A 24201-nucleotide genomic window follows, 5' to 3' on the forward strand; every position below is an offset into this window, starting at 1 on the left:
CTCGAGGGTCCGAACAATCAGACGGAGTACTCCACAACTTTTAGAAATAGTGACACCCCGGATCGTGACCTTGAACGCCTCCCAAATGACCTCAATGCTCTCCACAGAGCCCTTGTTTCTAGGGAAGAACGCCTCCACCTCCGCACCGAGTTCCTCCTTGAACACCGGGTCAAGCAAAGCACTCGGAAACAAACGCCAAGGCGGGCGCGGCCTGTGCAACCCGGGGACGGACAAATCAACCTTCACCGGACAGTGGTCTGAATACGTCCTAGCTAAATGTGTGGCCCCCCTTAGGCCAGCCATCAACCCCCTAGAGAGAAATACATAGTCAAGTCTTGCCCATGAACGAGCATGCGTGGTGTAATGGGTGCCCTCCCTAGTGGCAGGGTGGGTGTACCTCCAGCTGTCAACCATCCCAGCCTCCTCCACTATCCCCCGCAGCACATCCCTAGCCTGTACATTGTACTGAGGGCTACCCTCCGATCTGTCCAACTGGGCCTGAAATGCAAAATTGAAGTCACCCCCCCACACAATGTGAGTAGCATCCACAGCAAGAACATGACCCCACAGAGTGACAAAAAAGATTGGCGTATCAACATTGGGAGCATAGCAATTAACAAACAGTATAGTGTTCTGCCCAAGCCGTCCCCACAGCAGCACATAGCGCCCCTCAGGGTCCCCCATAGATCCAAGTTCCTGAAATGCAAGCGACCTCTTAACAAGTATGACAACCCCACGAGCATAAGAAGAGTATGAAGCAAACCCCCTGGCCGCAGCCCACCTTCCCCCGAAAGTGGGGGAGGGAGCAGGGCGCAGATGCGACTCCTGGAGAAAAGCAACATGAATAGCATGCCTGTCCAAATACTGTATCACATTGCGACACTTCCTGGCATCATTAAGGCCCCGTACATTCCAGGACAGAATTGAGATCTGATCTACAACAGCAGTTGACATCACATAACGTAAGGGCCCCACAGGACCCTATAACCAAATACAGGGCATCCAACTACCAGCAACAGCCAACGATAGGTCCACGCCCCAGGGCACGGGCCGACCTCCACATACACTCCATACATTTCCCAGTCATCTCCAAAACAACCAAACAAGAACACAACAACTCCCCCCCCAGTCGACCCATCCACGCAGCAAGCACTCAGGACAGACTACGCGCCACACGCCGCCAAGCCATTCCACACGGTCCACATCTCGCACACGCGCTACGCGCGCAGAGTGCGCCCCGGCACGTGGCAGCCTAAAATGGCGGCCGGCGCACTCGGGCCCAAGATGGACGGGAGCACGGATCCCAGAACCCGTCCCGTAAGATAGGAAAGTGGAACAGCCCGGATAGCGGGCGCAACGACATTTCCGTGCACTCAAACAGTAGCAGCTACCAAAGCGAACCAAATGTCCCAGGCAAACAGACACGGACAGCGTCAACCCCCCCCCATCCACCCACCTGACACCACCCCAACTATCAGGCCACATACACCCTCCCCCCCCATCCCTCAACACACATCCAGTCAACCAACATAGGACTAGAATCCAAACATAAGGTAAACATGGGGCACACCCTCCGGGGAACCCTCCAGAGGTGCACGACGCCACTCCCTCACGCCACGCCAGTGTCCGCGCCAACGAGTATCAGGCGGCCCCAGGCGCAGCGCGGGGGGGTGGGTGCCCAGAGCGCGACATCCCATAACACCATCCTGCGGTGCCATCCCAACCCCACATAAACAGCGAAACGCACTCACTCACCGTAATACAGACACAACCCACGCGTCAGCGAAAAAATCAAAAACGGACAATAGCTAGGCCGCAAATACTGAGAAGGCAGCCAACAGGTCTCAATACAAAAATTACATGTCCACAATACTACAAGAACCGGGAAGAAAATAGACAAAGTCCAAAGTCACCAGAATCAGGCGACCTCCTCCTCAGCAGCCGAATGTTCACCATCCGGATCCCGATCGTCACCACGATCCGCAGCAGCGCGCTCGCGCTGGAGGCGCTTCGCAAAGTCCTCAGCATGCTGTGGGTTGGTGAAAAAATGTTGTTTAGCCTGATGCGTCACCCTAAGTTTAGCCGGATAAAGCAAGGCGTAGTCCACTTGAGGGTCCCGAAGCTTCCTTTTCACCCCCAAGAACTTCCGACGCTGGTCCTGCACCATCGGTGTGAAGTCGGGGTACATGGTAAAAGACACCCCTTCGAAGGAGAGAGCCCTGTTAGTGCGGGCGGCCTGAAGAGCAGCGTCTCGATCACGATAGTTCAAGAGGCGCGCGATGATGGGACGCGGTGCAGCCCCAGAGGCCGGGCGAGGTCCCAACGTCCGATGCGCTCTCTCGACGATGAACTGGGACGAGAAAACTTCCGTCCCAATGGCGCCCACCAGTAGCCTCTCCACATAAGTCTCCATTTTGCCCACATTCGTGGACTCCGGCACACCTACAATGCGCACGTTGTTGCGCCTACTCCTCGCCTCCAACTCCTCGTTCTTGGCGGCAATAACACGCAAGATATTGTCCATTCTCGCCAGCTGGGTGGTATGGGTGGCCGCCGTGTCATCATGGTCCGAAATGCGCTGTTCTGCCGCCGTCAAGCGCTCCTCATGCACGTCCAATTTCTGAACGACCGCATCCATGCGCGACGATATCTTGTCCACTTTGTCCACTATAGTGGCGAACCCCTGCCTCATCTCCTGCATCATTTGGGCGAAGTCCGGCGGAGGTGGGTGCGGGACACTCTCAGCGACATTCGGGGGGGGGGACCGCGAAGCCCCAGCTTCCTGGAGCGAACGCGCCCCACGCCTGGCCCCTCCAGAGTCAAAGGACAGTTTGGACTGTTTAGTGTCCGGCTTCCCCATAACGGTGGTACAGAAGGGAAACGAGGCAAATGGGAGTCAGGATACAGTTCGGACAAGGGACCCGGCCAAACAGTAAGCAGCTCGAATCGTGGGGGCACGAGCAGGCCAGCACGCCCCGCCACTCCCACCGATGAGTAAAGGCCGTCGCCGTTCCCAGCCCAAGGGGGGCAAACCCTCAAAATCCAAGTATTAAATCTGTTGTACCTCCGTGGGCGATGGTATCTGGTCAGGCAGATGGGAGAGCCGAGAGATAAGTCCGACAACAAGGGAGAGCCAAGCGTCTCGCCCGGCCAGCGACCGAACCTGGCGGAGAAGGGCGGAGCTAGGCCTACACCCCACGTGCAGAGCCCCGGACTGGCATGAACAGTGACGCCGGGCAAGAGGGCATCAGACTTCCAGAGCGCGAGTCGGAGAAACTCGGGACCCTCGTAACTTCGGCCAGCAACCTCCGAATGGCTCAGGAGTTGGACCGTGGGTGGACAACCGATATCCCAACCGGACCGTGGGGTCAGTTCAGGGCGCAGCGATGGTAATCAGGATTCCTAGGCGGATAATAGCTCCGGGCAGCGGGAGCCTCACGACAGTGCGGCCATTCCGCAGTGCGCCCTCTAGCGCCCCCCGTATTTTTGTGAAAGATGCCATTTAATTAGTTAATGCAGGACTGTAGGGGTAGTCAAAAACAGTCCTACACGTATAGCGATGGTGAAACTGTACCTAACATGGTATGATGGCAGAATAGCTCTCCCAAGTGTCCAGAGATACTATTGGGCGTCCCAACTAACTGTAATTAATCACTGGCTGCACGTCCCTCACACAGACCCAGCTTACACTCTGGAAGGGTGGAACTGGGAGACAGGGGCCCATAGATTGTACTATACAACAAACCACGGATCCTGCTAGGCCCAACAAACCACACGCTCCAGATATGGCTTACAGCACGTAGGAAGCTGGGATGGCAAAACACAATGACACAAGCAACTCCGCTTTGTGTCACGGACAGATTGGGCATATTGGGCAAGAGTAAGGGCTTTCAGCGCTGGGAAGCTATAGGCATATCCAAAGTCTGGGATCTCTGGGTATGGGGGAAGATGCTCACATTTGCACAACTCCAGTCACAATATGAGATGACACCGGCAGAACAATTCTGTCACTACCAAATAAAACGCGCCTTAGAGGCAGCAATCCCACCTGACACTAACCTGCCTGAGGCCTCACCACTAGAAGACAGACTGCTCATGGAACATATGGAGCAATCTCCATGACGTTTCGAAAAATTATTAATAACGTGATTTGAGCAGGCACTTTTCATCAAGACGCACGGTGTTAGAAACCGGAGCTGGAAGGCTCCTCTCCCTCACCCTCTCATTCCTTCGAGATGCTGCATCTTGCACGGGACGGCACCCGTGTCATAATTTTATCCACCAAATCCTTGATGAAAAGTGCATGCTCCCATCACATCCAGATCCTACCAAGGATTCTAACTGACTCTCTGAAATCTGTGCGCATTGGTTCAGTGTGAAAATGTTATCACCTTAGAGCTTGAATATTTCAAATCAGGATTTTTGAATCTGGGTGTGTTCCAAGCAAATTCATTCTTTTACATGACCAACTATCCATTGGATATCTGCAAAAGGCAATAAAGGTTATAGGGCATGCTGCTATGAACAAAGTGAGAAGCTCTTTCATTGAAGACTGTTAAAGTAATGAGCAGATAGCCTTGGATTGTAGTAGTTGTCTGCTTATTGACTGCTTCTGTCCACTTATTACCTACCACCTTTCTTTTGCAAAACTAACACTGTATATTTCGGCTTCCTTTTCTTGTCACCTGCCACTATTCTGAGTTTGTCATCTACCTCAGTATATTTTTTTCCTAACCGTTCACCATTATATTCTTGATGCCTACAGACATTCCCTCCTTGACCATAGTTGTTTTTGTCAACAACTGCTGCCCACTTATTGTGAATTACAGCCATTCGCATCGTGTCTCCTATGGTTATTTTCATCTTGTCATCTACAAACATACTTTTTATGTAACCCTGTCCTTGTCAATGATCTGTGTGCTACTATGCTCTTCTCTTTACCTGCAACTCTCATGATGCCTTCATTCAAACATGCAGACTTGTTGCTACTGAATGTAACTTAGTAGAGCAGATTCTGGCCGTTCTCCCTCATTTCCTATTGCGAGCGAAGACTTCCTTCATACTCAGCCTGCCCATGTGTTCAAGGTTTGCAGTCCCAGTATTATGTTTGATAAAGAAATGTGATAAGTGAACAGCAACTGCAACAGAATGCTAAATCTTAAACCACTTGCTAAATCATTGTCTATCTTCAGTTTCCTCTGCAAACTGGACTTCTCACTGACCTTGAGACCGAACCTCTATGAAAATTGCAGCTATATCAGAAAGCAAACCTCCTGTAAATGTTTTACACTTATACAGTATACTCAACAAAGAAAGGCTCAAAGTTATTTACGTGACCCACAAGACTTTATGAGGCACTTAGAACATTTATCAGCATAAATATGAATATGTGTCTCACCAGTTTGCGATTAAGACGCCTCTACCAGTTCAAAATAGCTTCCGATTTAACACCTTCAGCACGGCGCAGATTCCTGTGCTGTGCTGAATGTTCTAAAGAGCCAACGGGCTCATGACGGAACGGTTCCGTCATGAGCACAGGCCAACCGACGATCATGACGGAACCGTTCCGTCAATAGCATTGAAGGGGTTAAGGCAACTTCAAACCTAACCCAAACACTTGTCATATGATCTTTACAAACACAGTTGACTCAAACCAATTCATCATTGCACATGGTTGTCAACTTTGCTTCTATGTACAGATTTGTGCTATTTCTTCTCCCCAACATGAACAGTTTTCTATTAGCTGTTGTACTGTACATAGTACAGCCATTTAGACCACATTAGGTAGATAAATATAAAACAAAATTACATTTACAATAGCTTAGAAAGACACCTTTATATTATTGTTTTCCATTGACGATTCTCTAAATTTCTAGGTGTAGTTGGATCCATGGAGATGGTGTTGCCCACGAAGATTCACTTCACATCGCCATATCATTTTCCTCACAATGCCTGCCTCCATTGTTTTCTGATCACCCACCACAATTCTCTTTTTGTAATGTCAAAAGTCTTTGTCACTTACATCCATTCTCTTCTCCCCCTTTGCATCATTCCTTTCCTGGTGCCTCTCACCAGTCTGTTAAATCATTCTGTTCTCTTCATCGCTTTCTACCATTCCTTCTTACCTGACACAACCCTTTTCTTTTCCAAGCCTATCACTATTTCTGTCACCCTGATTCTCAATGGACTCTACTGCACCTCCAAACTGCACCTGCTCAACCACTTCCACACACCCTCAATAAAGAGAACTGGAGCCTGGGACTATGGTTGTAAATCAAAACCCCTATATTGGTCCTCACATCCTTTGCGTGGTTTTCTCCCAACTTTTTGCCTTTCAGCTTCTTATTTTGCAGAGGTCGTTTTTGCTGGCTTTAGGTCTGAACACTTTACCGCTGGTAAACAGTGCTAACGTGCTTGGCTCATTTAGTTTATCGCCAATTGGCGCATTTAGTATACCATATACTCAAGGCCTGTAAATCAAATGGTACTAGTGGGCCTGCTGCACTGATTGTGCGTGCCACTTAAGTAGCCCTTTAAACATATCTTGGCCTGCCATTGCAGCCTGTGTGTGAAGTTTTAAACTGTCAATTCAACCTGGCAAATTGCCAGGCTTAAACCTTCATTTTTATTGCAGCCTGTGTTTGCGGTTATAAACTGTAATTTCAACCGGGCAAAAAAGCCCTTAACCTTCATTTTCAATACATATAAGTGAAACCCCTATGGTAGGTCCTGAAAAACCCAGTGAGCATAGTGCTGTATGTTTAAGATGTTGGACATGTACCTTTAAATGTTACATGTCCTGATAGTAAAAAACTCGTACATTCGTTTTTTACCGCTGCAAGGCCTGACCCCCCCCCCCCCCGCTTACCCAGGATACAATTTTGTTACCTTATTACATTTAGTAAGTGATAACGTTCAGTTGGTATCAAGTAGACCGGTCGAGTTGCACTTAAAGAATTGTAATTAAAAACCCTCCTTAATGGTTAAGTCGGCTCAAATTAATCTTTGGGTGAATGTCATTAGAGGAATGGTCCATGTTTGCATCATTTTGCAGGGTGTGGATTCTGTATTAAGGTGTGTATTTATAAGTTTGTAATCGTAGGTAAAATGTCTTTGTACCAATCATTGGTCACAATGGAAGGGTGATGACCACCATCACAATGACTTATATGCCTTTAATTTATGGTAGTAATTCATGGAATTGTTTATACGTGTAGGAATTTGTGTGCATCTATCAATATGTGGGCAAGAATGTCTGTGCTTCTGTTGACTGTGCATGCCTGCATGTGCTAGAATGCCTGTGTTTCTGTTGACTTTGCATACTTGCATATGCTTTATCTTGAATGAGTGCAAAGTGTTTGTCTTGTATGCTGTGTGTGCGTGTGCTGCCTATGTGCGTCTGTATGCACCTTGTCTGTATGTCTTGCTTTCTGTGTCTGTGTGTTCACGCTAATAAAAAAAATAGACCTTCTGGCACTATTTCAGTAATCCTTCACTTTATCAGAGTGTGTTTATTGTTTGTTAATGGGTTAATCCTGAGAAGGAAGTGTCTGGTGGCATGGCCTGTTTTCTGGTGCAGAATGCCGTGAGTCATGTGGAATGTGTGATGTTATTAGTGTGAGTGTCCCATCCGTGCCAGTTGGAGTCTACAGCTGGTGGCTGAGCTGGTCCCATCATAGCTACCCATGGGGTTCCGGGTTTCCTTGTAACTGGTTCCTTAATAAAGTGCCTGTTCTTGTACATGGCTCTCTCCTGGGTCTCCTTAACACCGTGCGTCTTAGAAACACAGCACTATCTCATTTGCCTACATGACTTTAAAAAAAATTTGGTATGGTATTATCTTTAATACATCTATTTAGTTAATGTGTTGCAGTTAAGCTTTCAGAAAATTAATGTAAATTACTTAAAATAAATTGAAATGTCATTTGAAAAAGAAAATACCTCCAAGTTCCAAGAGAAGGTTGTGTGTGCTTATCTCGCCTCCTCTCTCTCATAATCGTCTGCTGTCAGGAGCTGTGTGTAACTGGGATATTGTGAATAATTGGGCCCTGGGGACATTTTGAAAAAAAAATGCTGCATCTCGCGGGAACGCCCTTTCCACTAAACCTGGAAAGGGAATGTAAACATGTTAAACACAAGGTGATCTGCAGGAACAAAGGAATCGTATTTCTGCATTTTTCGAAGTTAGGTTGTTTGTAATTACTGTCCTGGAGTCCTAGTTAATTGCAGACGATTTACTGGTGATTTGGAACTTGTCTGTAAGTTATACATATATTTGCCATCCGACGGTTCCATTCTATGGTTTGTTTATTCCTAACACTATACCTGCTGCATTGTCTTCTGATCCGGTGTTTACAGGCCTTCGATTTGCCTCTAATCCCCGAGCTCAGGTTGATATGTGAGTGCGGTCTATAATAACAGTGCTGTGGTACTTGTCGTCTGCTTTTATGATGAACACTCCCCATGCTAAACTGTACATGCGAGCATTGTCATCATGCGTGTGATGTCTTAGTCTGCCTTTTGAAATGGTAGAAAGTGGTCTCATTAGTGAGCATGGAGTCTGCCCAACTCGTACAAAAAGCTGCCTTGTCCAGTAATATTGAGCCATACCTGAATGAAGAAAGGTCCTTGGCATAGTCTGCGCACACAGGGGTGTGAAGAGAGCCATTTGCTGGGTATCCTCTTTGAAGTTTGGCCTCTGAGAGGCACTGTAATGAAGCACCTGCCTGTTGTCACCGCCTCTAACCGTAGGCACCTGAACCCACACAGTGTACTTTTGTGCTTGGGGGAATTCGATTATTTTGAAGCTAGCTTTGAGAAATGCCCCGGTTACTTACCGGTAATCTTCATTACTCCGAGTATAGTCTTCCTCGCCACATGACTAACATAGTGAGCTTCAGCTCCACGACAGAACCCTCCAAAGTAAAAAAAAGCCTCCCATCCCCTCCCAACATGGCCGACCAGTCACCCCTGACCTCTATAAGAGGCGGGCCGGCCCAACCAACAGTCTGAACCACCAAGCAAAAAATGAAGCCGAAAGCCAGACCGGGAGGGGGGGAGGGAACTCATGTGGCGAGGAAGACTATACTCGGAGTAATGAAGATTACCGGTAAGTAACCGGGGCATTACCTCCTCGTTAGTCTTCCTCGCCACATGACTAACATAGTGAGCAAATACCCAAGCCAAAAGGCTTCATTGACCATCAGAAGAACAACACCACACGGTGAAGTAGAAAACCAACACAAGGTTTATTCAGTACAAAAGTAAGAAAACAGTAAACCTGAATCAAGAAACAAAAGGGGCCATCAAGGAGGCACCGCACCAGCACTCAGAACGGCCCCAGCAAAATCCCCAGGAACAGAACCACCCAGGACAACACGATAATGTTCCATGAACATGTGGGGGGATGACCACGTCGCCGCCCGACAAATCTCCTCAGTGGAGACACCCTTGAAGGAGGCCCAGGAGACAGACACACTCCTAGTGGAACGACCCTGGACCCCTACCGGAACAACCTGATACCGTAAAAAATAAAGAAAACACAAAAAAAAACACACTCCCCTAAATTCACACATTTTACTTTGTTCAATATTGTCACTGTAGTTAGTATTTGTAGTCACTATAGTTTGGCAATGTGATGTAAATGTAATTTGAAACCGCACCTACATCGCCCTTAAAGGGGTGCGCGCGAAAGACAAATAGCAGCAGAAAGAGAACAAAGTTAAAATAAATCAGTCTTTAGTAGTTTTCTAAATTTGGTGTAATCAGTACCAGTACAAGTCTGGAGGGGCAGATTATTCCAATAGGTGGGAGCCAGATATGAAAACGATCTGAACCACACTTTGACCGACAGATGCAGTGGATAGTAAAAAATGATTTATCCATGGATCACAGGTTCCGCATTGGATAATAGCATTTGAGCTTCCGGTGTAAGTAGTTACGCACTTTCCCTATTAAAACCTTATGGGCCAGAAAACATATTTTGAAAATTATTCTTTTTCTGATCGGCAGTGATCTCAGAAGTGAAGCAGAAAGAGATATTGAAGAAAGATCCAAGTCTATGTTCACATCGGCCTGTGTGCCGTGTTTGACTGCCGATCTACAGTCGTGGAGAGCATGAGGTGATAGACTCGGAAACAGAGGAATCCCAGTGAGGATCCTTAGTCCAACCTTTCTGTAGGAGTGGCACGTGTGAGGGGGTCTGGGCAGAATCTGAATATTTCGGATTTCTGCCTTGATCTGGAGCCCATGAGTCCTTGTCCCCTCAGAGAGCCATTCATTATTAGTTACTCTCTGGCACCTGGACCTGAGGGATGGGCGTGAAGTAATGCCCCCCTTTGCCAAGTAGATCGTAAACAACAACAAATGGGAAAGAAAAAACGGAACCGGGGACGTATGTTAGGCAGTTCTAGTGTGCCAACATGGGATAGTCCATGCACTTTTGAACAACCACATCAGTTTGTTTCCTGCTGATGGATAGAGAATATTTTCAGTGATTTGTGAATGAAATGGAGACCTTTGGATAAAGATGCTTATTCATAGAACCCATGCACCAAGAGCTAAACAACACATCTCTGTTGTAATCCTTCGTGTGTGAGGTTCTCATAGGGCCATTGTTCTAAAGCAAATCTTCTAGGAAAGCTATCTGTATGTGACTTTTACAGGAGTTAATTTAGTTTGCTCTTTGAAATGGTAATTTCTCTCCAGAAACGCAACAGAACTCTAGAACAAACGTGTGTTTTGTCTTAACATGCCCACATTTGAATATTACATTTTGTTAACATTGCGGATCACTCAGGGCTGGCAATACCTTTCAGGGCAGGTTTGTGAAGCTCTGGTGCGATCCCAAAACAGTTGTAACTGAGTGACAAGACAAAAGAAGGTTGTAATCCAATGAAAAATGAATGTGCTTTCTGGTAAACCTACTTTATGTCCAAATTAATTTTGCAAGAGGGAGAAGGTGAAGTGACGCCGTGCCCTAGAGCACAACAGTATCAAACTGTATTTTCAGTTAGAGGAGCTAGGCGTGAACATGTATTCTTGCCATAGGTCTGTTGGTTGTTTAAGTTTTTAATTACTGCAGTTTTTTTATTCGTGCATCTGTGCAGGTTACATTTCCTATAAGCCTTCTTTTCAGGGAATCCTCGCGCGTTGATTCAAAAGAGATTGTTTTTATATTTCACAAAACACATTTTTCATGTTTTGAACACTAAATTACTGGTGCAAACCTTAGTTGACACGATTCACAGATAAAATACATTGCAGTGATCTGCCCAAGCTTTAAAGATGCTGGACTTTTCCCATATTTATTGGGTTCTACTTTGTGAAGGCATCGTGTGTTAATCGTGGGATCACAAAGACTAGGATTTGTTTGAAATAGCAGATGCATGAGCATTGTAAATACAGGGTTGCGTTGCAAAAACGCTCCAATATTTCCTTAGATTTCCTTGTGCTTCTCTGCCACAGTGGTGGGATCTGGGCATTGCTGTGTGAACTAGGATAAAAAAATTTATTTTTTTTATTCTAGACGTAGAGTAGTACGTGTTTGTATTGGCCCGTGTCCCAGAGGCGTTAACATTAAGTTCTCCAAGACCGTGTTGTACTGTATGACGTTTGAATCGTAGTACTCGAGCCCATCAGCCTGCATGTGGAAATAGGAGTAGGCAGCATTATGGTGTTGGGTACAACATCCAATGGGTTCCCGACGTGAATATTTCTTTGTGTTAAAATAGAAGGTGAGCAGTGTCGTTCGCAGATCTGGTTCTTGAAGATTAACTCAACCAGTAGCACAAAAAATTAAATGGAACAGTTTTCTTTTTTATTTTAACAACTTTATTTAAAATAACAAACACAAATACAAAATATAATATAAAATCATAGCGATTCTCATTCTCGTATCTTTTGTTTTTAGTTGTTGAAAGCCCAGTTGATCTAAAACCACCACACAAACACAGTAGCTCACTAGGTACTCGAAGAGAATGAATATAAGTAGCAGAGACACAGCAATGGAGAAGTTGGAACAATTGACTTGGGAGTTTGCGTCTGTGTTCTCGTCACACTCTTCCCCAGTAAAGATTCTCTCAGCCATTTAGAACCAAAAATACGCTTAGACATTGGATTCCCACCCAACCCTTGGGGTATTGTATGGGTATTGCACTTTGGTAATTCGAGGGAAAGCAAGGAGAAAATGATTATCTTCAACAGCAACAGGTTAGCTAGAATGTGCCTTTTCTCATCTCTAAGCCTTCCAAAAAATCCTTTGCAGCAGCCATTTGAGAAAACAAATTTTCTGCCCCGTTGAACCACCTTCAATTTAAATAGGAGACCAACTAAAGCCAGTGAGCCCTTCACCACCCACATCGGTTACGGTTAAGTATGTTTTCCAATCTGGAGGTTGAGATGTGGTTGTAAGCACTGCTACAACTCCCCTCAGGATCTCCAATTCTGACACAATAGGATGTCGTAGGTTTTCAAGTCATATTACGACAGGGAGTGGAATTGATGATTTCCAGCTCATTGCTCTTCTACGTTTGGCCGTCGCCAGGTCAAGAAACTTATTGAGGGGCTTTCGGGCTGGCACTCGAGAGGTAATCCTTAGCAAAAAGTGCTGGGCATCCGTTGGTACAGCTTCACCCACTGCCTCCGTTAAGACCTCTGCTATAGTCGACCAATAAGATGCCAAGTGTGTACCCGACCACACCGTGTTGGTGAAAGTAACATCAGGGTTATGACGGAGTGGGCAGGAATCCGCCGTGCCTCGGTACATCCCCTCAAGTCTGTGGGTTGTGTGAGGTTTGTGCGATGAAGGAAATTAAATTGTGTGTACTTCAATCTGGCATTCATAGAGACGCACTTTGGCACCTCAAAACACTGCGCCCACTGCTTGTCGGAGAGCGTTGTGGAGAGTAATATGTCCTAATATGTGCAGAGTACAGTGAAAGAGACATGCTGGTTTATGCGTATAGAATCCTATAGCAGTGTGAATACTCGGTGGCCAGCCCAGTGTGTAATCATAATTTGGAGGGTTCTGGGGTATGTCGGGTTCATCATGGGATTTATCCTAGACCTTATGTAAGTGTCGAGTGAGTGATGCATACAAGAGGAAGGAGCCCGCCAGTCTGCCAAAGTCATCTACTAGGTTCTCAAACGTGCATAGAATCTAATCTGAGAACATGTCACCCCAGATTGTTAGGCCCGCGGTAGTCCAGGCGGCCACTTCTGGTCTAGCACCTAAGTCTGCGCAACCAGGCCACATCCAAAGGATAGCTTATTAGCATAGGGGAGGGAGAGCCGCTGTTAACACAAGTATATATTCCAACATGAGTGGGCCATGGACATAAGAATGCTCCCCACCACTTTCAGAATTGTTTGTTGAATTCAGTAGCCACTTCACCACCCTAGTCTGGTGCGTCTTGGTCGCCCAGTGTCCCAGCTCTGTGGCCTTCCAACCATCGCATTGATCATTGCAATTGCGCAGCTGCATATTAATTATCATAATTTGGGGCCTCTAGGCCTCCCTCCGCTAGTGGGGTTTACAACTTCGTGTGAGACACCTGTTTTCTGCTGTTACCACAGATTAGTGCAATCATGAGCACCTTAAGATCTTGGAAAAAACTTCTGAGGGATTCGAATCGTTAGAGTGGGAAAAAAGTACAACAATCTGGGTAACACCAACATCTATGAACCCTCATACAAACAGGATCCTGATTCATTTCCCTCTGGGAATAGGACATTTGCCTGGTATTGTGTAACTGTAATGGGTTGAAGGCACATCACTGCTAACTCTATTAAGTGATAGGTACGACTGAGGTAAACTTTACAATCAATAATGGATGCTAGAAAATCGACAATTCACTAATGTGTTAACAGATGTTGCAGTCATTCGTTTTTGGGTAAAAGTTACTTAATGGAATAAAAGGTATAGAGCAAACTGCAGTTGAATTTTGATAGGGTGAGCAACTGGAGGCTTCTTGTTTTAGGATACATCAAGAGAGAATATGGTTTAACATAATTATTTTTTTCCAGATTTGTTAGAAAAATCTCGTGTTGTGCGGCAGCCACGAGGTGAAAGAAACTTCCACATCTTCTACCAGCTGTTATCTGGCGCTCCAGAAGATTTGCTGAGTAAGTACTTAATTGAAGCCATGTATTGCACATGGATAACATGACCTGTGAGAAAGGAAAAAAAAAGTAATAAACTGCCTGTGTCACTGTAGTGGATTGTTTGGCTCTGCTTTACCTACCTTTGGCTTAGTTTGTCTCAATAGGATATGACATTAGTACATTGTAATTAAAACTAATTTCCGTATCTGATTGATAGTTAGCCTGAAGTATCATAAGTATAAAATGTTATAACGTCTTTATTTTCATTAGTGATGCGGTTTGTTTTGCATTTTAGAGACATACTTGTATCTGTTCCTTTATCCATGTTGTGGATCTATCGTAAGAGTTTCCTTGGCGTATTGAGGGCATGGGCTCTACAGTTCATAGTTTCTGATTTCATAAAAATAGGGAGAAATGGGCTGTTTTTGTTACCCTTTTAGTTGAGGTTTATTTTTTCCCTTTTATGCGGCACAAGTTGTACAGCAGATTTTAATTTAGGATTTGTTATGTTATGTCAGAAATTACCATAAATTAATAGTCTTTTTTTTGTTTTGTGTGAATTGTATGTTGGCTTGTCTTTTTTAAAATTTGCTATACTTTTGTCATAATTTATAAAAGTCACTAATTTACTATGACTCCGGTTGCAGTGAAAAAAGGCATCACCAGAACTACGTGTGTGCAGGTCCAGGAGGTGGCCAGCACAGCTAGGTTAAACTGACACAGTTCTGTTACCTGTATCAGGTATACCTCAAACCTCAATGTTTGCATAGGATAGATATTCCCCTCATATTCTGAGAGGTGCTTGTGCTGTAACTGGGTACCAGAAACAATCCTTCATATGACCTGGGCCTGCAATGGTGTGTGTTGCTTCTGGAAGAAGGTGGTGGGTAACCTCACTAAGATAAAAAACCTACCACTGGCACTTACAGTAAAACAGTGCTAGTTGGGAGTGGTGCTGCTGCCTAAGCAAGGCACCAAAATGTGCAGTAGATTCGCCTCCTTGGGACTGCTCTGAGCTAGGAGACGAATTGCTATCCATTGGTTGGCCGGGGACCCCCCCGCGTGGGTAAATAAAGATCAGACCTGGGAGAGTGGGCAGTGGCTGAGGAACGGAAATTAAAAATGGTGAGAAGAGTTGAGAACGCAATGAGGGATTTAGGAATATTTTGACAGAGATGTTGGACTTGATAGCCAGTGAACTACTGCAAACACAATTCGAGAATACCCTGGACACTTTTTGACTGCATGACGATAAACTGCAGGGAAATATGAGGGCGGCTGCTGTAGGATATGACCGGAAATATCAAGATTTCCCGCCACCCACTCATCCCCACCTGAAACATAGGGGAACACTAAACATCAACAAATGAAATGACTGCTGTGAGTGCCCTCTTTTTATGCCTCTCTCCACAGTTTGTGATGAACACTTGCAGTTCCTACCCCCATTTAATCTTTTCTAGTGATGTTCTATTGTATGCCACTGGGCTTTGTTTGTTGATGATTGTTGTACTACCATAAAATGTAAAAATTCAAATTAAAAGAATACGTATAGCACGCCCATTGCAGTTTAGGCAGCAGAGCACTAAACAAGTAACCGAGAAGTACACTTAGGAGCTATGAAGAATTGCCCTGTTTTTTTTTGTTCTAAGGTACACTCTAAAAAGGTAATTGTTTTAGATTCCTAGGCCATTTCCAAGTGCCAGAAGAAAGGTAGTTTAATTGAGGAGAATGCAAATTCTTGATGCTGAGCAAAATAATGGCAGTTTACTTTTTTGTTTTTTGGCACCTTCTAGATGAAAGTTACTGTTGCCTCCAATATATTTATTTTCCAGAAGTGCGTAGTTTCTATGAGGTAGCTGGGAACTGCCAGACATTTTGAGTAGTACGGGTTTTTATAAATTCAATTCAATTATGGCTTAAGTGGCGAGCTTATGAAGTTCTCCTAGAATATGAGCAATGGGGATTGATTTTATGTAGTGCCTTTGGCGAGGTGAGGTGACGCATTTAGGAACGCCTTTAAGAGGAGCTAAAGTGTCTTTAGAGAGTCCTGAAAGTAAGGCATTCCCTGCCCCCTTCTAGATGGGAGGGGATCAGGTCAGGGCCTGCACCAGTGTTCTGAAGTTAGTTTGGGCAAGATATCAAGTTGTGCTGATTTGGGAAGGCAGTTCTGGATTGGGAGTGGAACACGAGGAATTCATTTAAACTGGGAAGAAAACCATCAAAACCATCAAATTGTCTAGCGTTTCTAGGTAAGTTTTCACGTTGTAATATCTTACTTACTTGGCCTAATGAAGTAGAAAGCCAAGTTCCACATTTTTAAAGGATTAGTGATCTGAAAGAGCCAAATTTTACAGATTGTGATCATGATTAAATGAAAGATTAAACTAGTTCAGTTCTTAGTGACCCTATCCATGTGAATATGAAAGGAAGAAGTGTTGTCTGGTCAGTTGTTTCAGAAGCAACACTAAAATCAAGTAGCATGAAGAGACATTCATCGTCAATACTTGTTTTACATAGGTCATTCATTTTTTGGAGAATTGGTGTGTCTGTACCACATTTTGGTCAAATTCCAACTGGAAGGTATTCAGGTTTGAATTAGTTGTGCTAGTACAGCTTTTTGAATGGGTTTGAGAAAGGGAAGCTTAGACAGACTACTTTAAGTTATGGTAGCCCATCTGGTCTAGGTTAGGTTTCTTAATAATAGAGGAATCTTGCCAAATTGTAATACAATGGAAATACTTGTTGACTTCTGGATGAATGTCAGAATTACTGGAGCAATGTCAAAAGCTAATCATTTTATGAGGTCGATGGGATGGTATTGTCTGTATAGGATGAAGAGTTGGTAGATGGTATTATTTGGAGAATGGCTTGAGTGCAAACATTTTTAGGATGAGCATTTCGCAGTGTTTCTCTGGAGTATTGAATGTTTATCTCTATGTATTTTTCAGATCTCATCAGAGAAGAAGTTTCCAATATGGCTTGCTGTAGGAGCAGAGCATCAGAGTTATTTTTATGAATTTGTTTATTAAAGTTTTTGACAACATACTCTGGTGCGGACTAGAGCATTCGTTGATATCTTTATAAAAGTAATAGTCTTTTGCAAGGAGAATCTCCTAGATTTTCTCAGAATCTTTAGTGACTGTAGTGATTTTAGAGTTAACCGTTTTGCTGGTTGCCATTTTGCTGGAATTCAAATCACTTGTATACCAACGTGCTGATGATTTCTCTTGAACATATTTTTGAATGAAAGGAACAAATGGGATAGTAGTACTAAGGGTTGAGGAATTGTTCCAGCTGGTAAGATCTTCCATTGCTAGTGGTGTCCTTGGCTGTTGCTAGGTATTTTGAATAATCTGAAAGGTGATAAATAGAAATGTGGGGGGAATACTCCATATTTTCTCCGGTTTAGTTTTGCCCATATTGTGGATCTAAACTTTTTATAGGTTAGTGAGGTTTTGGTCAGCGAACCATCCGGTTAAGAGATCTTTTCTGCCATAAATCTAACCACATCATGCCTATACAGGCAAAAGTATGTCACTTTAAAAAAATATTTCATTTATTATTAATAGAATCCGCAGTTTTAAACACTAAATTAAGAATCACCTAATATTCCTATCAGTGAATCAAGTAAGCTGTTGTAAAACATCTATCAATAGTGAATGACCTTTAACTTTTTCGTTCTATTGTGTTCAGCCTTTTCATTGTGTAGTGTTTGTACTCTGTTAAATTGTTTCAGTGTGATATCTTTTAAGGTCAATAACAAGACTGTGGTGTGGAGTGTCTGAGTCCAGGCAGTTTCTTTTATATGTCAATTTGCCTTGTTTTAGAACCTAGAATTTACATTGCTATGTTCAGAAATTCGTTGAGTTGTAGCAAGTCTTTGGGTCACCCCCAAGCTAAACAACTGTTCGCAAAGCCACTAGGTATAGCTTGAATATGCCAAAAAATTTAAACACAGGAATTGACAAATGCGGTTCATGTGCATTGTATGATCAAATGCTGTTTATTACATTATAGCCTATCCTACTGGCTTTGGATGCTGGAAAAAGTAACAAAAAAAATCTTGATTTCTGTGTAGGATGTATACAGGAGAAAGAACAGAATGCGACAGACCGCCTAGTTGAGTTATTTTCTAGATTTTGAATAATCCCTTGTGCATTCTAATGGAAGCACTGATAGCATGACCTTGGAAAGTAATGCTCCTCTGGGTGGGGCCAAGCCAAAGCTCACGCTGTTTATTTTAAAGAATTGCTAAAAATGTCATCCAAACAGATGCTCTGTTGAGCCGGACCTAAAAAGAGAAGTTCACCTTGCCTAAATTGGCCTGTTATAAAAAAGTTAAAATAGTCTTGCACTAATATTTGTTGCATTTTATCATTCGCTGACATACTTTTGGGGTCCTTTAAAATAAGTCGGATGCTGTCAAAATCCAGTAAAATGTGTAGAACGCGGTTTTCCATGCATTTAATGTCACTGTTCTATAAAGAGAAACGTTCTGCATACTGTGCCTAATAAGACCACTACCTATGATTACTAAAGCACAAGCAAAAAGCTGGTGATAATTTTACTCCAATAATTGCGTAAAAAGACTGAAACAATGACGCCCTTTTATCTCTCAATGTGAAGTAATTTTGTGATAACTGGTTGTGGTATTGTATTGCAGTATTTATATAGCCCATACTACTCCTTTGTGGGGTGCTGAAATGCTTGCATACATGAGTATCACACTACACCATGCTAGGTGTGCAGCTGGATAGCATTTTGTCTTTGTTTTAAATATATGCGGAAGGGTTTTCTTGTCGTGCGTGATAACCATGTCATGCAGTTTTTAGGTCTTGCGTGTTAATGCAGCGTAGATGCACTTGAGGGTGCTACTATTTTGTGGGCGATGTTGCCAGTATGTGGGTGTTGCATTTACCTATTAAATAGCCATGCTTTCAACTGTCTTCAGATGTGTATATGCTCATCTGTGCTTCTAATGTAGGCTGAGTTCCAGAGTTAGGCAGCTTGTACTGATAAAGCTGTGCCCCCTACAGATTTCTTAAGGTAGATTTAGATTTAATCCAATCGCGCCTTGGTTACCGCTGGCATTTTGTAGAACTGAATGAACTCTGATTGCGACAGAATCATCCGGTTTCGTCTTTTTCAGGTAAAGCAGTGGCGAAGGGTTAACATTGTTTTTTAGGTACTAAAGCTTGATACCCCATGCTTCAAACTGGGGTGTGGCGCTTAGTATCATTTATGCGATCTCTGCTGTCCTCCAGGTTGAAAGAGTTATTTCTTTTTGATTATGAATTCCTTGATAAACAAACTTAGTGGCTAACCAGTCCAGAGAATATAAGTGATTTCATGCTGGTATGGTTCCCAGTACATTTAAAATATTTCCTCGGTTCAAATGATCATGTGATCCCTGTGAAGTGTATTGAGGTATTAGGAGGATCTGATTAGACTGTGCAAGAAGACTGAGGAGAGCAGGGAGCGGGAACTTCATGCTGGCGCTTCTGATCATTGGCCCTTGCGCTGGTGTTGCGTAGGTTGACATTTATCAATATTGTCTCAAGATGTTCTCTATTAGGCGGACTACTGCTTAATTTATAAAAAATCAAATACGTGCCAGGGCTCACGTCAGGAAGCCACTGCAGCCTGCACTACATCGCCCCTGCCATGCTGCCAATGATAGTAACAACACAACTACTAACCATCCCACTCCTACAAGTGTAATAGTTCAGACTATTTCAAGCTTCTGAAGGTATAGGAATGGCTTGGGCAGCAGGCAATAGTCATTTTAATGTCTGTTGAATTAATACTTAACTGATGTTGTGGCCATCTCTAAATTAGCCAGACAGTGCCAACTTTGGGCAGACTGTCACAAGTGCCAGTGCAGACAATTAAGTGACAGTGCTGAGCACCGGAAACCACCAGTTCAAATTAAGCACTGGGCTGATTGCACTTCTGCAGCACAACCTCCCCTTCTCCTCTGAATGGGCTGAATGTTTTGTCTATTTGTGCAGGGTCCATCGTCGTTTGTTTTATTTTTCACATGGTCTTTTCTTTGCTCACTTGTTTGACGAGACGGTCTTTCCTGTACAAGATGGGGGATAGTTGAGTTTTCTTTATTTAGGTTTATCATACTCGCAATCGATGGTTATGTGTCTATTGTTGGGATTGTTTGTTTGTTTTGTGCTGTCTTCATCTGTAGACATCGAGTTGTGAATTGTAGAGGTGGTCTTAGCTATTATTTTTTTAATGATTTGGATGTCATCTACATAGTTGTAACAGGTGAGGTTGTATGATTTAATCAGAATTGGTAAGGGGGTTATTTAGATGTTGAATAATAGAGGAGATATGATAAACCCCTGAGGAACTCCACAGTGTCGTGTGAGGAGGTGATGTGAAAATTGGTAGGTAGACTACGCTTTGTGAAATAAGTAGCAATCATTTTAGAGCTTTTTCACTGATTCAGAGGTGTGGACAGTGCCAAAGACAGCTACTAATCCAGAAGTAACATGGCAGCTACTCCATTTTAGTCCTTATGCAATACAAGCGGCCTATTTCCGTATACCAGATTATTCAAAATTAACAGAAAAAGTGGTTGTTGAACATGCACATTCTGTTGAAGAGGAGGAGACTTGACGTCACAGCAGACATAAAAGACTTCTTTGAGAAAAACAAGTTGTAGAGTTTGAGCCAGTAGATGGCAGGAGTCCAACACTGGCAGGATGGCAGGAATGTGCAAAGTATGTGAATCTGCAGCACTATATGCTACAAACAGATGCTTACAAAGTAAGTAATCTACTCCTTGTGCTGGCTTCTTCGGTTCGTAAATCACTGTTTTATCTTTAAGCATGAACACTTTGCAAACTATTGCAAATATAAGCAATTATGTTCATTCAACTCGACCAGTTTTGCAAGGTATAAATGTGCACATTTTCGACCATTCATTTCATAGTTCACTTATACTGTCTGCAGAAAACAATCATAACATTCTTCTGCATTTTTTGTTTAGTAACCAATCCTTTGCCAAGCCCAAATGTAGCTTTTTTTTTTGGAACAAGTTAGAAGTAACTTACAAAAAGATGCCAGTATTACTGGTATATAGGGAAAATGGGATATACAATGTCAGTGTAACTATTATCAAAAAGTTGACAGAATTTAGATACATAGAAGAAGTGATAAACAAAGGACATCGGATGGAAGTCGACAAAGGTCAGAGTTCTCTCCTTTCCTAAATAGATCGTGATTGAAAACCCATTACACCCTCGCATGAAGAAAGATAACCTACCTTTTCATGCATATGGTTTCCTTCTCTTCTGTGTTGCAAAACTTGGGAGTGTTTTTCCAAACATCAGTCACACGACCTCGGTCCCTAGTCCTTATCGGGAGTTTCTCCAACTGCCAATCTAGTGCCAGCAGTATCGTGGTAGTGGTATTACTGATTTGTGGTACACATCCAAACATCCACCATTCTGTAAATTTCTTCATTAGTGGGGTGTTGCTCATCTCCACGAATATGAGAATGCAGCACAGCTCCATTGTACGTTAACAGTAGTTTGTAGTACTGAAAGCTATTCCACTGATGCCCTAAAAACCTTTTTCTAACTTTTTAATGAGGTATGCTTTTTCTTGTTGCTCTATGCTACTTAGGGCCTTTTATCAGCAAGGCCACTGCAGTTATGTGGCAGGGAAGAACCAAATTATGCGACAGGATTTACTAAATTATGCTATAAGAAAAGGCAAATTATTTGAGATTATGCAACACATTTTATGACATTATTACTTTAGCCCTTGGTCAAAGTTTGCAACTCAGACCCAGTCTTACACACAAATACAGCAATAAGCAACCTTGGCAATTGGCCTTCCACTGTGCTGTATAACATATATAGTATGTTTTATATAGTAAGCAGTGGCGACTACTGACTGGTCCATCTCACGCAAGAGCACCATCATGGAAAGATACAGCCCCAACACGTGCTGCATAAAATTTCCAAGAAACCTCTCCAGACATGCTGCTAAAAACTTCAAAGACAAAATCCTCACCCAGAGACACTAATAAGACTTCTTTTACAGTCCAACATATGAAGGGTTTAAAATTACTTCATCTTCTACACCAAGAAAAAATGGAGGCAGAACTTCCTTCAATGCCTTTACATAACCAGCCCCACTAGTGTCCCTTATGGATCTAAATTCACTATCTCCCGATCCCAGAACTGTAGTGGAGTACTGTCCTTAACCATTTACAGAAATGGGAACATCCTAATCCAAGCCTCTTAACAGAATTTATCAATTTTTTATCTCTACTTCCCTGCTCTCTGTGCCTCTATGCCATCTGCTTCCATCGCCACCCCTCCTCCCTCTCCTAGAGAACTCAACCACACACCCACCCTGCCTCCTCTAACTAAACCTTCTGCTCTCAACCCCCTTTTGTATGGTCTCAACCCCCACCTCTCTACAGCCTCTGCCATTCCCAGAAGCCCTGAAGCTTTGGTTTTGCTGCCAGAACAGCTCTCCCCACCCGCCCCAAACCCCCCCCCCCCATTCATGGCCCTCCTCTTCCCAGTGTAATCCATCTTCCACACCGAGCTGTCTCAGTCCTCCAACCAATGCAGGCTGGATCACACCTTAGCCCCCACCCCAACCTCTGGTGAGCTCAATCATACACCACTCCCTTCCACCTAGAACTCAAAATCAACACTATTCTGGATGCAATATCGACAGTATGTGAGGACGCAAAGAATCTGCAAATCCTGCCCCACCCTTCCTCATTGATGCCAAACGCTGATCCTGCCACAAACTTGCACTCTTATTACTCATCTTCCATACCCAGGCAAATGACCCCCTACATTCATCACCACTGCAAATCTAAATGCACCATTACTGGAGTGTCGCAGCGGGAAGCTGAAATGCTGTGTAACACAAACGACAATTTCTAAACCAACTTTGCCACAGCAAGATCGTGGTCATCCTTGGCACCAGTAGGAGCCCGGTCACCACTCAGCCTCCTGCCAAACTAACTACCATCCAGCCCGGTCAACATGGTCCAAGATCTCTACCTACTCTTTGCTGCATGCTACTAAACTGCTTGTCCGCTTTTACGCATGCCACTAAAATAGCTGAAACCGCCGCAGAATTTACATCTTTCTAAATGAAACCTGGATGAATGACCACTCTTTCCCTTTAATAGTACTCCTAACCCCTACAGGCTTCTAAATTACAAATGAAAATGGCAGAACTCCTTGACACACTAACCCTTGCTCCTTTTCCAGGAACGCTCCTAGAATTTGGATCTCTGTGTCTGTCACTCATTCCCTCACTTCAGGAAAAAACGTAAACCCACACTAAAAAAATACCAAAACTCTTCCTCCCTAAATCATCTGCCTTGTTTCTCACTCACCCCAAACACAAGGAGATGGACGGAGCACTGAAACTTTTCAGACACTCACCCCCAGTCACAGATCTAGCTAGAATCCATCAGCTTTCTTTAGTTCACTCCGCCACCCCAGTTCGGACACAGCTATAGGCAAATCAGCCTCGACCCTGTCCCTCATGGGAACAGTCCAGCCTGAACTGCCAAGCCATGTCTTTCCTGGACCGGAAACTAGTATTCTGGGACCAGTTTCGGGCCAACATCCCCCATCACCCCAGCCAGGAAATTGGAGATTCGCTACCTCGGTAAACAAACTGTGCTGTGTCTGCCCACCGCCGCAGCACACTACCATATCTACCTCCGAACCTTATCGTCCACATATTGTATTATGTATCGTTTCTTCCTTTATAGTCTGTTTAATGTATTTCTTATGTATTCCACAAGTAACTTGTGTAATTTCTGCTATCCTAACTCTTTAAAGCTCTCTTATACTTTCAGGCCCAGTTCGCGCTATACAAAATAATCATTAAGGGATAGTAAATGAATTTTAGGCTTCAATGAAGGCTTGCGTTAAGGGGAGTTAAGAGTTCAAGGAACTGGAAGTGTTAAGGGATAGTAAGTGATTTTTTGTGGTAATGGGATGAGGAGCATTAAAATGTAGTAAGGGTTTAGGAAGGGTGGCAGAGGCGGTTTCTAGGGTTTAGGAATAGGTAGCAGTAGGGAATGATACAGGT

At 43.9% G+C, this 24201-nt stretch overlaps 1 protein-coding gene across 4 annotated transcripts in view; it reads left to right on the forward strand.

Moving 5' to 3' along the window:
- The window catches only part of MYO1B (myosin IB), a 757882-nt gene that overhangs the window by 326969 nt on the left and 406712 nt on the right, over positions 1 to 24201 (forward strand). For all 4 annotated transcript variants that reach the window (XM_086955387.1, XM_086955390.1, XM_086955388.1 and 1 more), the window contains exon 8: positions 14026 to 14124. In XM_086955387.1, the coding sequence (XP_086811513.1) occupies positions 14026 to 14124 (99 nt within the window). The remainder of the gene's footprint in view (positions 1 to 14025; positions 14125 to 24201) is intronic.

This window comes from Lissotriton vulgaris, chromosome 2_1, assembly GCF_964263255.1.
Source record: "Lissotriton vulgaris chromosome 2_1, aLisVul1.2, whole genome shotgun sequence".
NCBI lineage: Eukaryota > Metazoa > Chordata > Amphibia > Caudata > Salamandridae > Lissotriton > Lissotriton vulgaris.